Source organism: Rhamphochromis sp. 'chilingali', assembly GCF_963969265.1.
Source record: "Rhamphochromis sp. 'chilingali' genome assembly, chromosome: 22".
Classification (NCBI taxonomy): Eukaryota; Metazoa; Chordata; class Actinopteri; order Cichliformes; family Cichlidae; genus Rhamphochromis; species Rhamphochromis sp. 'chilingali'.
This window is the reverse complement of record NC_137950.1, coordinates 28,912,976-28,930,830: the sequence shown is the minus strand read 5'-3', so window position 1 is coordinate 28,930,830 and position 17,855 is coordinate 28,912,976. Positions and strand designations below refer to the sequence as shown.

Genomic DNA, 17,855 nt, shown 5'->3' with positions numbered 1-17,855 from the left:
AAAAATAATGAAAAGAAGATAAATATACACATAAAATGTCAGTCTTTATATGCCTGGAGGGGGGAAAAGAAAAGACCTTCACACAGAACCTTGTCTGAAGCCAGCAAAGTGAATTAAAAACAGAAAAATAGTAATAATCATAATAACAACTAATTAAAAAAAAATATAATAACTGCAGCTTCATTCTCACCATGACAATGAACCCAAACACACAGCCAATGCATTACACCTGGACACACACACACACACACACACACACCTCAACGTTACTGAAACTATCCCTGAAGACTACGATAGGAAAGTTGCCTCAGAGAGTTCAGGCTGTGCCGAAGGTTAAAGGTGGCCACACCCAATACTGACTTTCAGGTTCATTAGAATTTTAACTGGAATTTATGCTACTGAAGGAAATTTACGCTGCAGTTTGTGACTATTACTCTTATAATCAGTTAGTAAACTGACAATAAACTTCAGGGTTTAAAGGTGAGGCTTTGCTTTTGAAACCTGTTGCAGTTTGTCTACAAACCAGAAAACACAGAATTTAAAAACTAGACAAGAACATGTTGGTTAAACTGAGAAACTTTTCTGCCAACTTCCACCTCCAATGTTCTCTGAGCCGGACTCGAAGGAATGAGACACCGCGTGGTTCTGCATGATGTGTTCTTGAAACCGAATGCTCAAACTTGTTTAAGCAGCTTAGATCTGCTTAAACATCTGCTTGCCAAATAATTCCCCCTCATTTTATTTCTTTAAATTTGAAAAAAGAAAGCCCCCCAACCACACACACACTCTATATGCCCTACATTCACTTTACATTTTACCGCTGAACTTCACAGACACCTCGGCACAATGATGATGCACCCAAAGCTTACACCATTTCAAAAAACACCGTTACGCAATAAAAGCAGGTCACACACACACACACACACACACACACACACACACACACACACACACACACACACACACACACACACACCTGGAACAGCAGCCAGGTCTCACAGCAAACAGTCATTTGCCAGCAGCTGTAATTCTTCAAGAGAATCAAAATGGGTCTGGAGCCACTTCCAGGACAATTCATGCCGTTTGGTTATTAGCACCCCCGGTTATTTGTGTCACTTCTGCCATGGCACATAACTCACAATGCTTCACTTTCCCCTCTGAGCAAACAGGAAATTGCTTCACGCTGTAGCGTCACATAATATCAGCTTCTGCGGTTTTTGATTCAAGGTTGATTGGTAGCAAATCTGGAATGGAGGCAATTTCAGTTACTTCAGCTTATGATTCAGACTTTATTTGACAAATTAAAAATAAAGAGAGAAGATCAAACACACAGAACGAGCGAGGCCCCCAGAGGACTGCTAAAGGTCCTTAAAGGCCCCACACTCCAACGCCACCAAGGTGTGTACGTCTGTGGACACAGGTCTTTTTCTGGTTAAGATCTAAATGCTGTTTGTTCGTTTTTTCCCCAAAGTGTTTAATCTGATATCAACTGAGTGTAAAACGTATAAAGTGCTATGATTCCTCCATGACTTCAAATATTTTACTGTCCTTTCAAAGCGTGACGTGAACCGAGAGCTGCAGATGAGTCATTTAGTCTTTTCTTCTCAGCCCTCCAACGATTTCTTCTAACTTTATCAAAACAAGTCCACGTGAACGACGCCGTGCAGCTCTGAGGGTTTCCGTGGCTACAACTCAGGTACAGACACAGGTTAGCTATTAGTGTCTGCCAGTTCTACGAAAAACACTCAAGTTATTCTGACTAAATTAACCTAACACATAAATTAATTATCGGACACCTTCATGACGGCTAACCACAAGCAGGGTTGGAAGCAGGCCTTTCTGAGCGCCCTCCAATCCCCTTCTTTTGAACGTGCACGTGTAAAACGTCAAGTCTTAACTAAAGGATCCCAGATAAGCTCTGAGTTTGGCGTTTTTGGAAACCAAAGGGCTCGGGTTTGTTTTTCCAGTCATGTGCTGTTTTTACTGCTGACGCGGTTGCAAAATGTTCTAGTGATTAACACACTTTCAGTTCTTTGGCAGATGGCAGAGCGAGGAGCAACACACACACACACACACACACACAGTGTGTGTTCTGTAGCCTACGAGAAACTCAAAATGTTGCTCTGAAGCCGTTTGATGATGGAAGCTGATCGCCTTGCATTCCTTTAAAGCCGGGCAGATAAAAATAAGAGTCTGGAGAGGTGACACCTCGGGAAGGTGCAAAGCTGGCAGTTTGCGTACTTTGGCTTTGCGAGGCAGATGGGGCTTGATGTCAGTATGTGTTCCAGCCTGTGTGGGTGTGCGACTGTCTAAAGGGTTTGCAGAGCGGTGTATTAAAAACAAAAATTAGGCAGCACAGAGGTACTCTGTGTTTAATCTTTAACCAGGTAAGAACCACCAAGTCAGAAGGACTCTGGGCTCCAACCTGCACGAGCCTCCAAATGTTTGTCTTGAACTAAAAGTTTAAAGATTCCTTCACTAAAGGAAGAAGAGTCCTACTCTCTGTTACCCTCAATATCATTTAATAACCCGTGTTCATTAACTGTGGAGCCAGCCATTTCCCCCATCAACGAAGACTTGGTTTGTCACCAGTCGGCTTCATTAGTTTCCCTTTTTTTTTTCCCCCCTTTTTCTTTTCTTTTTTTTTTTTTTTTTTTTTTAAATCAGCATTAGTTTAGGACCGAGTTTAGTGTTTGGTTTAGGCTCTCGTCTTTGGCAATAACTTGTCTTCATTTTATTAAAATGCCTTCAAACGCAGCAACTTTGTGAGCTCCAGTAAGTTGGATTCTTTCTACAGCAGTGAAACGTCACAGAAAGTGACTCTGAACTCTGAGAGCGCAACACGTCTGTGACGGGCAGATAAGAGTGAATGTAACCATTAAGATTCTTCTTAGATTCATTGTATCTGAACTTGCCCAGCAGGACAAGTCCTTAAGAAAAAAATTCTGTGGCAGATAAATTTAATTTTATTCCTCCAAACGGTTTTAAACGATGACGCAGCAGCGCTAAATGAACAGGTGTAGCTTCTCAGAATGCCAAATATGACAAACAAAGCAAATTTTCTCATTAAAGTTCAAAATAAAGCTGCATCTTAAAAAAAAAAAAAAAAAAGAAAGACTTCACTCTGACTCACCCTCACACTGCAGTAGTACAGTACAGTAGTTTGCATTTGCTCAGCTGATTATTAACCACCTGGTTTCGAATTGCTCAGTTTATCGGACAATCCGAGTCCCTTCAGCTTCAGAACGCCCTTTCAAAACAGCACAACTGCACCACCACCACCACCACCACCTTCTTCCCCCGACTCTGACTCTCAGTAAATGTTGACACAAGAAGCCCAATTTCTGATCGTCTGTGGCAACAGAAGAATCGAGCTCAGCTGAGTGATCCCGCTAAAACATTTTCTCCTGCAAATTGAATCCTGAACCGTCTTCTCCTCTGTTCACATCAGTGGCGAGTCTTTGATGGTTTCTATTAGGGGTGGGTTTTTAATAATCGGTTTATCGATTAAAATCGATTCTTGACCTTGTGAATCGGAATCAAATCGATTCTAGAAATCAGTGACGACACCCAGCCCTAGTTTCTATCGTTGCCCGTCACATCACCACATCGCAGAAAGCACTTCCTCATCATTAAGTGCGAACGGTATGGGGAGAAATTTGACTCAAAAGCTTCGCTAATGCTACGGTATGATCCACAAGCGTACACAAAGATTTACAAATATGTGTAGTGATTTGTGTGCAACGTTTGAGGACTCGTAAACGTCTGCGGCTTATGATGCAATTTAACTGCGCGTAAAACGTGCCTCAATGCGAACCTGAATAAATACTGATCACTTAAACACAATTTCTGAAGTTCAGCTTTACTAATCAGATTATTTTCTCTTTCTAAGACCTTTCTTTGAACGCAAATGTCTAAAACTAAACGTAGCATCCCCGTCACTCACAAAAGCTTAACTGCGTGTGGACGCATCGCCTGACACGCACAGATCACGTCACATGCCCTCGTGGGGTTTGGACACAAATTTCATGCTGCCAGCTTTGCACAGATCCACAAATGTAAGCTGCTGATTTATTGGTTTTCTTTGTTTGTTTGTTCAAAGAAAGCAGGCAGTCCTAAATAAACAGAACAGCCTGTGACCCTCAAGTAGAAACAGAGTTAACAATTACAGAAACTACTCATTAGCCTGTGACAGTTAATACATGGCTTAAATAAGCTGCTGCATCCTGAAATGTTCAGGATTAGACATTAAGCTAACAATAATGTAAGCCTGCTGTTATTACAGAATAGTAAGATTAGCATCAAAGTGCTATTTCCATTGCCTGGATTACATGTATATTCAAACGGTACAGAGATCAGCTGCATATACTCACTGCGGAGCTCAACCATTACGCTCCCTCCATCTGGAGCTGTGCACTGACCCAGCAGAAGAACAACCAGCACGTTGCAGCAGCTTATTTAAATAATATTTTAACCTTTATAGCCGGGGTAGGAAACTCCAGGCCTCGAGGGCCGGTGTCCTGCAGGTTTTGGATCTCACTCTGGGTCATCACACCTGACTCAGATGATTAGGTCATTACCAGGCCTCTGAAGAACGTCAATACATGTTGAGGAGGTCATTTAGCCATTTAAATCAGCTGTGTTCGATCAAGGACACATCTAAACCCTGCAGGACACCGGCACTCGAGGCCTGGAGTGGCCTATCCCTGCTTTCTAGGCCCCTGCAGAGGTCCCAGTTTTACACTGGGACGTCAACAAAGCCTACATTCGTGCATCTGTGCACCACGAGGACATGTGAGGTGATCTGTGCGTATCGGGCGATTCGTGCACTCGTATTAGTTTTAGACATTTGTTTCCACAGAAAGCTTTTTCTAAGGGAAAAATCTGTTTGGTGAAACTGAACTTAATATATGGTGTTTAAATGACCAGTAATTATTCAGGTTTGCATGTACACATATGTAAACCAGTCCTGCATGTGGTCAGATTGTTTTGTATTTTGCATTGAAGAAGGTAATCATCTGGGAGTCTCCCAATGCTGCTGAGGATCAGACGATATGGACATAAAAAAGGAGAGCATTCGGGGAAGAGCGGGAAAACAAATCACAGAACTTCCTACAATTTCTAGAAATGTTTCAGTAACTCGAATCAGCTATGAGTTGTATGCTGGCGGCGAATATCTGTGGGTATATGAGGCAAAACCTCACTTCAGCGCACTCTTATGGGCCAAAACAGGGAACAGAACAACGGCAGAGTCCGTGGGAAAAACTTTGAAGATCAAAAATGCAGCCTGAAAAGCAGATGGTGGCTGCAGTGGACGCTTTTCATTGTTTTTAACACTCTTCTTCACTTTGCTCTTCTGCAGAGCTGACTGATGGTAGCTCAGACCTGTGTAGCACAACCTCAATCGACAACAGCTTTCTCTGCAGGTAGACGGACCATCCACAGACCGCCACTGGACTGCAAAGACGCTAACCCCACTCAACCACAATTCTACTCCAGAGGGTGAAGAGCTCAGAGTAGAGCTGCTGCTCTTCCATGAGGCTGATAAAGCAGTTCGAGAATCCGACAGGACGCCTCCTGGATGAGCTGTTTTGTGACATCTTTGCTGAAGGAGACCTGAGAGAGGTGTGTGCCTCTGCTCATATTAAATCCTTGTTAAATACAACCACACCAATGTTATGTAGGTCCCATAAGACATTAGAGTTTGAAAGGAGGAAAGTGATGAGGGTTAGACATCTGCCTTCAAGAACAGGAAAGTAAACAGCCTGCAGCTAACCTTGCTGGAGTCTGTTTAAAAACCACAATACCCCTCATCTCACCACTGCAAACACAACGGTGGCACGTTCAGCGTACCTGTGGTGTAATAAAGCCAGCCAAATGTGCTTGTTACTCACAATCTTTACAGCCCTTTGTAAGCTGACAAGCTTAAATGTACTTTTGATTCACAGCCACGTGCTATTGACTTGTTTAACTGTACAAACAGACCACTCTGAAAGAAGCCGTCGTCAGCCCTTTATTTTATAAAAAGAACCATTTCATCAATGACATTATCATATTTATCGAGTCAACATCTGCAGCCTTTGAATGCAGATAATACACATGTTTATGGCAGGGTTTAACTTCAGTGTCATGCTAGCTTCCCGTCAGTGTGGCTCGGTGTACCATCAGTGTGAAAACAGCCCTCTGAGCCATCTGAGGTGCTCGCTGGGGCAAAGCTCGCTGTGAGGAGCGAGCTCGCATCTCTGGCAGGCAGCCAGAAGCAGTCACAGAAAGCTGAAAGCGAGTCAAGCTGACAGGGAACGGCTGAGAGGGGTACAAACGGGGAAACTGATTTCTCTGTGTCTGAAATGATATCACTGCCAACTGAAAGGGAAGCAGCTGGAAGAAAATAACGAACATTAGACTTTTCTTCCAAGTTTAAATGACTTCACCCTGATGTGCTTGACACGCGATGCAAGACACCCGTGTCCTGAGCTTACTAGCTGGCTCATTTAAACTAGCAAGGCTGTGAATGTCACCTCTTTGGCGTTACACTGACACACTGCAGATTTAACTTTCAGGAAAATCTTAACAGACTGTGTATTACCTGTGCTGGCACTGCTGCTGTTGAAGAACCGAAGGGTGTCGTCCATCGCCCTCGGCTGGGTCTTAGATGCTCCCTGGAAGCTGGACCTGCTCCCTGTATCCGGGGACACCCCAGGTCGTTCTGCCTGGGGCGGCTCTGCTGAGGCTGGCTTGGCGGGAGACGACTTGCTCCCGCTCCGGGACGACACGGGCTTGGATTCCTCATCACTGTCAAACCCAAACGGGTCATCCAAACCGTCCCCGCATGGACGGGGCCTCTTATACACCTCCAGGACTGAGTCATTCTTGGGAGCGCCAGCACGCTTTGAGCCCACCTTGGCCTTGTAGGTGGTGTCACCCCATTTGGTGCTCAGGGTGCCTCTCTTGGTGGAGAGAACTTCGTCAAACTTGGACGTGCCCTCACCACCCTTGCGGCTGTAGGTTTTACCAAATCTAGATGTCATTGTTGCATCTGGGTCATATTCTCTGAAAGAGGAGGACCAAGGAGTAGAAAGAGAGGGCATCTTAGGCGAGACGAACATGTATGTGATTCTCTAAATGTAATTTACAACTTGATCCGGAGCCGCCAAGAGAAATACACAGAATCAATCAACATCTGTAAAATGAAGCTCTGCTTTTTTAAATTTTATTTACAGGCAAACTGACAATTAAAAAAAAACATTTTTTGAAAAAGAAAGTCGTTTATTCTTAGGTTAACACAGGGCAGAAGTGCCAGCTAACAGCCGGAGTACTTCTCAGCCAGCTGGTTATACAAAACAAGGCTACCATTAGCTTAGCACCATGCTAACCGTGCTCATTTGCAGCTTTCTGCACAGGTTGGTCGCTAGCATAAATATTAATGAAAACATAACAAATTTTACAAGTGGATATCACGTAGAGCAGACTGGGTTTCCATTTAAATGCGCGGTGAGAGCTCTTCTACATCCCTGAAGTTGGTATTCAAGCAAGTCGAGTGTCAGCCGTTAGCATAACCAGTAAGCTCAACACAGAGAGCGGAGTTAGCTCGAGGCTAATGGCTAACAATAACTAAAAACTGACATGGCGTTACGTCGAAACTCCAAAAGAAAAACTCAGAGAATATCCTGCATTAAAACTGGCGCTGTCTGTTTTCTGGTATTTTCACTTACTTGGTGAGCTAAAGGGCCGATCCGCACAAAACACGCTCCAGCCGCAGGACGGCCGTTAAACGGGCACAGGAGAGCCGGGCCTGCTTCCCCGATTCAAGCAGCCCTGCACAGTATAAACAAGGCCGAACGGACGCCGTTAGAGGCCGATCGGTGAGTTTGAAACCGAATGTGACAAACCACAGACCAAGGCTGTTGAGAAAAGAAGCCCTTTAAAGATCCATCTAATGAAATCAGCTCTGCTTTCGAGTTAAATCTCACTCGATTGTCTCCTCCGGGCTGCGACGAAGGCTTCCATTGGACTCCCCCGCGGTGTCAAGCTAGCCGCGAAAATACTGTAACCGGAAGTCACGCGGCCGACATTTCAAAGTAAAAGCGTAAAATTGGCGCATGTGAACGTAATTTCCTTTAAAAGTAACTGATCTGAACGCTTTTGTAAAGACGGAGCAATTCGAAAATGTGGATTTAATGGTGAACTATGCGTCTATATATTATTCACTGTGACGCGGATTTATTATTTTGCTAAGTTTCTGTAAAAGCGAAGTTTTTTGTCCAATTTTACATTTTTTACATTAAGCGGAACTGCTTTACGTTACGTTTCAAACTTCACACAAGTGGCTTCATGAATCTTATCGTTTCAAATGCTGCGTTCAGGTAAACTCGCAAAATTCACTATTGTAGACACTAAATGCGACACAAATAATTGTAGAGGCTTTTAAAGTCTGCAAAAAAATCCAAATGAGTTCAAGAATCACCAAGTTAATAATTTAAACCAATCTAGTGAATTACTAACGTATTGTTAGTAACTTATTGTTAATAATTCACTGAAAATGCAAAACTACTGTACTTTTTGTTTACTTGGTAGTCACAGTTTAAAAAAGAAAAACCACAGTGATATACACGATGAGCAGTTTACTGAAAAAGCAATCTTCCACTGTTCACCAGGCTGTTCATCAGCTTTTAAATAAAAAGCAACAGAATCAATGCAAAAATACTCAAATTCATTAGTGCACCTTGTTTAGCCGTTCACATAAATAATACACAAACCAGCGTCGAACAAGCAGCAGTGTTCATTGTTGCCTTCTGTAAACAGATCCCTACTGTGATTTATACAGGTCTTATAAATATTTTCAAAGTGTTCATTTAAGGTACAACATTTGGCAAGATTACATTTAAAGTCAAAATCATTTGTTGTGCAACACAAATAGTTCCTCTGTTGTGTGTTTCATGCAACAGCTGTAACCCAAACTGACCCAGTTCTGGATGGAAATATTCAATATCCTCTGTTGTGTCCCGTGGTGCAGTCCCACATGAGAGAGTGGTATCGATCAACCAGACTGAGGCCACGGCAGTCTCCACATTACTTGTTAGAGGCTTGAAACTCGTTAGCTGGAGGAAAACAATGCCACTGTCACACCTGTGCTGGGTGGAGGGGGTAATGTCCTGTCTCTAAATGGAAAAGCTACACTGTGTGACAATTTGTCCACTGTTTCAAAGACAAGCTTCCCCTTATCAATAAAATATAACACACTCTTCTCTTCTCTCTAAATCCATCAAACACGATAGAAAGAATAACATCTCAGAACATGAAGCAGCATCTTTGTGTTTGTATTCTGGACTGTTGAGCGCTACTTTGATTATGTGATATGCCCTGAAAATCAAAAAGATTACATAAGATTAATGATAGCATCAAAAAAGAAACATTAAGATGATGAAACAACTGAACACTAGATGGTAGTTATACTTCATATAATTGTGTCAAAATCCATATTCGTGATGGTGATGAGTGTCTCTTTGAGGAACAGACAGAACGATGACAAATAAAAGAGTCTTAAGAAGATTCGCTGCTTCTGGTCCCCCATTTGGTGCTTTGACGATCAAGGTCACAGCATATGATCACTGAGCTCTATGTGAACTGTATTGTCATCCAGGAAGAGACCCCTCCCATTAGGAAAGGATGCTTTATCAAAGATTAAAAATAATCACTTCAAACAACCTTGCATTAATTTGTAATGAGCATTTCCTCTGTGGTGACCCAAAACATGGGACTATTGGATTTTCAGTTCTACGGTGTTGTTGTCACAGAATGGAGAAGCCTCTCTTTTTGCTTTTCCAAAATTAATGAAGTTCAATAGATGTTTTCGGCACAACTTCACCTGCTGGTGCAGGGAGTCGAGCACAGAGTCTGAAGAGTATAAAGTTCCAGCGACGCTGGAAGTGCACTGAACAAATCCTTTACTTACTCGTTTCATCAACACTTTAAACTCCGAGTGCTGCTTCTGCTTTAACCTCTTCAAGTTACTGGAACTTCCTTGGAGAATATCAGGGCCATCATCAGTATACAGTTATTGTTGAAAGGTCTCTGCTCCTTTTGAAGGCTGTCGCACTTGGTGCTGTGTTGTGTCAGCAGTGTTTCCACAGAGGGTGTCACCGGCTCACCTGGAAATATAATTTGTGCCCATGCCACCCACACCCATGCTGCCGGGCTACTGTTAATCTTACACCACTGAATAGTAGTGTGGAATTTAACTCAGTGCTTTTAGGCCTCAATCACACAGGCCTAGAGACCCGCTGGCAACCTCTGGTTGCTAGGGAAAAATCTGTATTCTCCGACCATTTGGAGAGTGATGGTAAATGGCCTGTATTTGTATAGTGCTTTACTTAGTCCCTGAGGACCCCAAAGCGCTTTACACTACAATCAGTCATTCACCCATTCACACACACATTCACACTTGTTAAGCAATTACAATCTGTCAAAGTGAAGAAACGTTCCTTAATTAATACCTTTGTATGATTCTTGTTCTAGTTTTCCTTATTTTCTCGTGTTTTCACCTGTACCAGTTTCACCTGGTTGCTCGACCTTCTGGCTGTCACCAGGTGAAATTGGTAGCAGACATTTCTGCAACAGAGCTCTCCGTGTTGTTGCTGCGGTCGCTGGCAGACTGCTGCTGTTAACTAGAGTTTGCATTAAGGACACAAAAACTTCACACTTACTCTCCGAGCTTTAGTAAAACTTTAGTAAAAGTGTGAGAGTTGGCAGAACATTTGGCCTTCTCTATGGAAACTACTGGTTACCGCGGCAACCTGCTATGATCAAACAATTTAGAGGAGATCCTGGTGCAGCTCCATGCACTTCTTTAAAAAACACTTTCGTGCCAGCAAAGTTTGTAAGCCACTCGTGAACAACCCAGGGGCTCACTGACTTTAGGCCTGTGTGACGGGAAACTTATTTAAATACTATTTACTATTTCATTCTACTTACAACCATTATATTCTACACTTAAAGCTTAAGCTAATTCTTATTTTTCAAATTTTAAAATATAGATCTATTAAATTATTGTGCTGTGTTGTGGGGGACAAAGCTTCACATTCATATAGACGTTGGTAAAATCATCTGCTGCTTAAACTTTTGTACTACTATTACTTTTGCTTAGGTAAAGAGTCATTGTAAAATGTTATTGACTACACTTCTTATCATCTGCACGAGTCTGTTTTCTGCTCCAGTTCTGGTCACTGAACAATCCTGGAAACACTCCTGGTAGCAAACTACGAAATGTCAACTAAGGTAGCACAGTGTATATAGTGTATATTTGCACTTCAGCTTGCCAGCATGTGCAAACTGAAGAGCAGCAGTATTTACACAGTAACAACGCGCCCTGACAAGGCTTTATGAAACCATTTCGGGCTATGAGCACGTTGACGAAGGATGCCAGATTTGTGACTGTGCCTCCATCTGTCCTGTTTCTAATCTGTGATTAAAGCTGTGCTCTTACATGGTTAAAGCCCAGCTAGCCGTAACTTCACTCCTCCTGATCTGTCAGCTTTCTCACACACACTTTTACAGGCACTATTTTCAGAAGCTGTGGGTTCCTGGTGCAAAGATAGGGGCACAGTTTTTCAGTGAATATGTGTGTGAAAGTGTGAATGTGTGTGTTTGTATCAGGCTCCAAAAAAGACAGCTTCCCTTCGTCCCAGTCCAGATGAACTCTGACCTTCTTGACCTTCTCTGTGATGGAGAGAGCGATGTATTTGTTGGTTGGGGAGAACGCTCTGTATCCGGCATGGCTGCATTCTACGCTCCACACTGTGGAGCCCACAAATTCTCTCCTGCACATAGACTCTGCTATCACCCCAACCTCCCAGTCCTTGTTGTCTCCAACCTCCACGTCCCAGCTGTGAGTTCCCGAGTTAAAGCCCTCAGAGCCCAGGACAGAATCCCAGAATTCAAACCTCTCCGGGTTTTCTGGAAGGAGCCTTCTCTTTCCGTGCCTCACGCCAGTCAGATCTTCAGACAGAATGAGCTCTGGATTGGCTGAATTTGGATCCAGAATCACAGGACTGTAGGAGACCATGTCTGTCATCTTATTCCAGATGTTGAAGGTCAGGTTGCCCAGGTGTTTGGCCACATCTATCAATGCTCCTGAGCCCAGCTGTGGATCATCCAGCTGGGGGTGCTGCTGGACTCTTTCCACCACAGCCTTGTAGGTCCTCAGGAAGGATGGATCTCCAGCTCTGAGGTGCTCCTCTGTGGCTCTGACTGTGTCTGAAAGATTCGCCATCTCCCTACACAGAGCCTCCATCTTCTCCTTCATCACTTGGCTCTTCTGCGCCTCTTCCTCCCGCAGAGCTAACATCCGTTCCTCCTCTTCCTCCTCTAGGAACTGGTGAAGCTTCTTAAACTGCTCCTTAAGCCTCCTTTCTATCTGCAGAGCCTGCACTTTAATGTGCTCTGCTGTTTGATGTAAGTTCACTTTAACTTCATTAAAAAGCTTCAGCTTGTGCTGCAGAGGGTTCAGGAACGTGTGAAGCTCCTCTCTGTGTTCCTGTGCAACTTCATCAATGGGTCTGAACTGATGGTCGGCGTGGATTTTTGCATCCCGACAGATGATACACGCGGGCTGCTCATGGTCCAGACAGAAGAGTTTGAGCTTTTCAGAGTGCAGACTGCAGAGACTGTCAGACCCCGATGAAGCTCTCTGACTCTGCAAAAATCCCTCACAGAGGTTCTTCAGTGCCCGGTTACAAGGTGGATCACTCCACTCGCACACTGTCCGACAAACCAGGCACTCTTTGATTTGCTTCTCTTTCCACCAGCTCTGCAGACAGGCTTTACAGAAGCTGTGGCTACACAAGAGGAGGACGGGATCTTTAAAAATGTCATGACAGGCAGGGCAGCATAAATCCTCCTCTGAACGGAAAGCCATTTTCCCCTCAGCGACAAAGACACCTGGCAGAGACGGACAGCAGGGAGGAGGCAGTGCCAAAACCTTCCCAACAAGTCTTCGGCAAAATCTTTCCTTCAAGCGTTCTTAATTTGTAAGATCCCAGTGCTCCCGGTATTCTTGCTGCTGCTCAGCGCGTCAGTGTAAAGGTGACGCTTTCCTTCCCTTTACTGTCAAGAAGTCGTGTTTCCTGATAGTCGTGTTTGTCAGGTGAGCCAGAGTGGGTGGAGCTCTGTCAAATAACTGTAACACTCCAGAGACTTCTCTTACACCGCTCTCTGGAAACTGCAGGTGCTTGCACCTTCCACATGCTCTTAGCTTTCAGTCACGCACAGACACCAGCGGCATGTGTGAGCATGCTGTAGATCCGTTAAATGAGATCATGAGATCTACAGCATCTCTTGGATGAGAGAGCGGACTGATAAGTTCAGCTTCTTCCATAAACACAGATGTCTGCTAATCAGTGCAAAGTAACGGAGTAATAAATAAGAAAAGTGCACTCTCTAAAACTGGAAGCTTCTGTACGCCACAGAATTCCTTTAAAGAAATGCTCCAAGCGGCACGAGCACATTGGAGAGGTCCAAGCTGTGTCAGAACACCTGTCAGTCAAAGAGACCATGCACTTAACTTCAGTATCCAGGCGAAGCTGCAGAAAGAAACTATTCAGGCTTTAAATATGTTTGTTTCAGCTGTAAATCTCCAAAGGTTGAACAGAATCAACCTTCTGGGATCTACTTACCTGGACGGTTGAGAATGCATCAAGACGTTTTAGCTGTAAAGTTTTCATCTCAATAAGTGTAAGAAAACTCCTTTTTGGTTAGTTTGCCACAAAAATCTCCTTTATTGAACTTAAATACACAATGACTTCCTATTTTTCTCCCTGGTTGTCTTTGCCTCACCTGCTGCATGTCGGTGGGGCTGAGCACACAGTTTGAGGAGCTTTGTTCCACATATTTATTTTGTCCATCTCACAGCGCACCCCCTGGTGTCATTTCAATAAATTGCAGTACAGTGGCATTTCTAAGAAGCGAGCATGCTGTCTGCAGACACGCTCTGCTGCTCTGATGTCTGACATGGTTTGTTTTGCTTGAAAAAAGCCAAATTATGGGAGCTGAAGATGCTTCCCTTTGGTTGCTGCATGTGCAGAAACACGTGGGAGATGTTAAAGTGGAAAGTGTTTCAGCTTGAACACAAAGCTTGCAGGTATGCTGACTCAACTTCACTTTAAAAGGAGGAAGGTGTGGAGGAGGCAAAAAACTGGGCTATCCGGTATGTTCCTAACTAACGCTAAGTCAGACCTGCCTCACACACACCCAGCAGGCTACATGTTACATGCTACTGCATTACACCATAGATGTATTACCATAAAGCAAACAAGAATTTTCAAGAAGCAAAATTTTTCCACGAAGTTGAAGCCGTGCCTCCATTATGTGTCACTGAATGTGATCTGTTCTGCTTCTCCTCATATTCTGTGTACACCTCTGATGGTGGATGTCTGTATTAAATATGGCCAAAGATTCAAATCATAATGTCCATAACATGGATGCGGCCCAGATTAAGATGCAGAATGATTATTTTTGAGCACCAAATGAGAATTTTGCATTTGAATGCTTTGTGAAAAACTAGTTTTTGAAGAGAGATGGGGGGACAACATCAGAGATGGATGGATGTCCCAGTACTTGTTGACATGCACCCCGCTGTGGCTGTCTGCTTCTCCGGGCCACTCAGGTCATGTTGGCAGCGACCCTGAAAAATCTTTCCAACAGTTACTGAGGAGCACTAAGCCTGGATGAAGTCCCTGAGTGGCATGCTGTGGCCCCTGTGCCAGCATCAGCCTTCCTGCCAGCCTTCAGACCAAAAGTTACTGTACCAGGAGGAGGTGGGGGTTTGATATTCTGACAATAAACAGATTTCAGATCTTCGCGCTGTTGCCAAATGCTCCCTGAGCAGGAGCTGGTTGTTGAGAACCTGGCAGAGCTTTGCAGTGACACCTGGAGAGTTCAGGCTTCACACAGCTCTGAAGAATAAGCTGGCACAGCAGCTGGCAGCAGCGCTGGCAGTGGCTTCTTTAAAAACAATTAGGCCTTTGACATTCGGCAGACAGACAAAGAGAAAGATGAGTGCAGCCAAATGACTTACCACCCAATCAACTCACTTTCTTAAAGAGATTAAAATAGAGGATTCTGGGCAATACAGTCAGTCTGCTAACAGCCGACAGAACAAACATCTAAGGGCTGAAACTGACATATAATAAATCATCGTCTGCATACAAAGAAACTTTTAGTTACAGAATAACCATTTGTCAAAAAAAACCCAAAACACTAAACTAACAAAGACAGCTTGGTCACGAAGCAAAACATCACACTCACAGGCAGCCTGTTTGTTTTATTACAATAGCTTTTATGTGAAGAAAATGAGGTACAGCATGAACAGGAAGTGGGAGGTGTTCAGTGTCCACGTCAAATATTTCACAAACTGCTTTGTTACACTGGAGCTGGATCATAGTGTTAGTGACTGCTTTTACCAAAGGAAGCAAAACTATCTGAATAAATGAATCTCTGCTCCTGGCTTTTGTGATAGTGAACCAATATAGATTTTGTTTTTTTGTTTTTTTGGCTAACTATGCAACCTATTCTCTGTTAAAGTTTGATTTTAAGACCCTCAGAGCTGGAAATATTAGGCTTCTGGACAAAAAGTGACATGGAAAGCCTTGTTTGGGCCCTTTTAATAGGTGGTAAAACACATACATAGTGGCTGAAAACCCATAATATCAGCAGCTGAAACATACCGAACAACATTCAGGACACAGAGGCATTCCCAGGTTGTAGGTCTGCTCCTCCCAGCTAGACACGAGGCTCTACCCTGTGGGCCTCTTCAATGACTGTCAGGCTTTCAGTCACTATTTACAGTCTGTGGCTGTGCTGTAGGTGAAGGCAGGAATGTTGATCGACCTGAAAGTGGTTCTAAATACATGTTTTCCCCCTCACACATCCTTCCACACAGATACACACAGGTACATCCTCCTGTTAGGCCTTAGTGATGGATTTATCACTGCAGTCATGTTGCCACAGAGTGAGTGAGCTCAAAGAAAGCTTTTAGCTATTCTATGCTGTGATTGAGCAGGAGTCTCGGGGAAGTTTGGGTCAGTTTTGCAACACTTCCAGCCGTAGATGTGAAAGAAAAGAAAAGGCATTTCGTCACTGTGATTCTAGTCTCTCACCACTAGATGTCAGAATTTACAAATAATCTATTTCTGCTTCATCGTCTTGTTCTTCTGCCTTCAGCCTTTTTATTTTTCCTTCATTTTGGAGCTGCTGATGTCTCAGTTTCTGTCAGTGTGTTTCAGGGGTAGAGATGTGCATTGTGACAGCTTCTCATACTAATAGCATATAAAGGAAAATATTAAAAAATGCAAAAAAAAAAAGAATGAGTTGCATTTAAAAAATCAGTGAAAAATAAAAATTTTGGATATTTGGGGTGGGAGCACAAAATGCACAGTTGAGCAATGACGCGATGATTGTGTCTTAATGTTACCTGTCGTTGGTTTGAGGCTTAGGGTTCATGTGTGGTCAAACTTTCACAGGTCTCTCTGCAGTGCTGTGAAAAACGAAATACAACCCACAGCTCAGCAGCTTGTAGAGGCTCCTTCAGCAGCAGTAAGTCAAAGTCATTGATGTCTGCACGACTTTGTTGCTGTGGAGGAATTTTGTCTCACACTGCTTGACTTCAAAGAGGTTTTCAGTGTTTGTTTATGCACAGCTCTCTGAAGGTTGCACCACATCAGTTCTTTTTCTGCCATTTTCTTGTAGACTTGCTGCTCTGCTTTCATGACCTCATTTTGGCCAAGCTTTAGCTGTGAAGCAGGTGGCCTCACATTTGCCTCAAGAATAATTTGTTATGCAGACGAGTTCATGGTCAAATGAGTGACAAGGTGCCCAAAACATCATGCCTGCTCCACTGTGCTTATAGGTGCTGTGTGCTCTTTTTAGACAGCAGATGTTTTCTCCTGGCAGCCCGTCCAAACATGTTATGTTCAGTTCATAAGAAGATGTTGTGTAGAAGGGAGTGTTTTTATTAGAAGTGCTCGCAGCCTTTAGTTTAGACAAATGAAGACTATCAGGTCTGAGAGAGGTGACTGTAAACACCGCCTGCCTGTGTGTGTTTGCACGTTTGTTCGCCCACCTGTTTATTCGGCTCCGTCCTGTGTGTGTGTGTGTGTGTGTGTGTGTGTGTTGGTTTTGTTTTCTTCCTCCTCCTCATCGTCCTCACAAAGAGACTATCCACACGAGCAAACAAATGAAACAACACCCACACACACTTAAGGCCAGTCGCGGGCTCTGGGAAGTCCCCTGGTTGTGTATGAAATGGTATACCAGATCATGTGGGGTATGCATTTACTTTGGATGTTTGCAGTAACATAAAACATTAAAACAAACAGTCATTAGTTCCAGGCCTCAGGATTGTAATATCACAGCTTGAAACGTTTCCTTGTGCACATAGATCTGGATAAATACGTCCTGCTGAAGAGCCCCTCTTAAGCACGTCGCAGACTCTGTGCTCGCTGTCCTTCAGCTGACCTGCTGACATCCTGCTGCACAGGCCTCCGTGCTTACAGCTCTGTTATTGTTTCTGTGCATCTACCATAATCCTTTGCAAAGAGAGCGAGAGACGAGGAGGGAAAAAAACTTCATCTCAGTTGATTGGCTGGAAATCTGCAACATGATCAAGCTGCCAACAGTAGGAATGTGTCACATCTATGCTCCCTTCAAAATAAAAGCAGAAATGTGACCATTCAGACAAAATTCGGACTACATTTATATGTTTCTATGAATTATGAGCACTGGAAACAATATGTGAAAATTTTAATAAAGAAAGAAATGTAGACCTATGTTGATTCATTCACTTGTCTGTCTTGGACTGTATT

At 43.5% G+C, this 17,855-nt stretch overlaps 2 protein-coding genes across 2 annotated transcripts in view; both read right to left on the bottom strand.

Annotated features, from left to right (window-relative positions):
• The window catches only part of LOC308391092 (wings apart-like protein homolog), a 40,898-nt gene extending 32,874 nt beyond the window's left edge, over positions 1-8,024 (bottom strand). The window contains exons 1-2 of the mRNA XM_080873554.1: positions 7,713-8,024; positions 6,587-7,050 (exon numbers count right to left, since the gene is read on the bottom strand). Of these exons, the coding sequence (XP_080729680.1) occupies positions 6,587-7,028 (442 nt within the window). The 5' untranslated portion in view covers positions 7,029-7,050; positions 7,713-8,024. The remainder of the gene's footprint in view (positions 1-6,586; positions 7,051-7,712) is intronic.
• Positions 8,025-8,616: 592 nt separating this feature from the next.
• Positions 8,617-13,090, bottom strand: LOC308390384 (nuclear factor 7, ovary). Its single transcript, XM_080872330.1, has one exon. The coding sequence runs from the start codon at positions 12,911-12,913 to the stop codon at positions 11,510-11,512; it is 1,404 nt and encodes a 467-aa protein (XP_080728456.1). The 5' UTR covers positions 12,914-13,090; the 3' UTR covers positions 8,617-11,509.
• Positions 13,091-17,855: the final 4,765 nt, after the last annotated feature.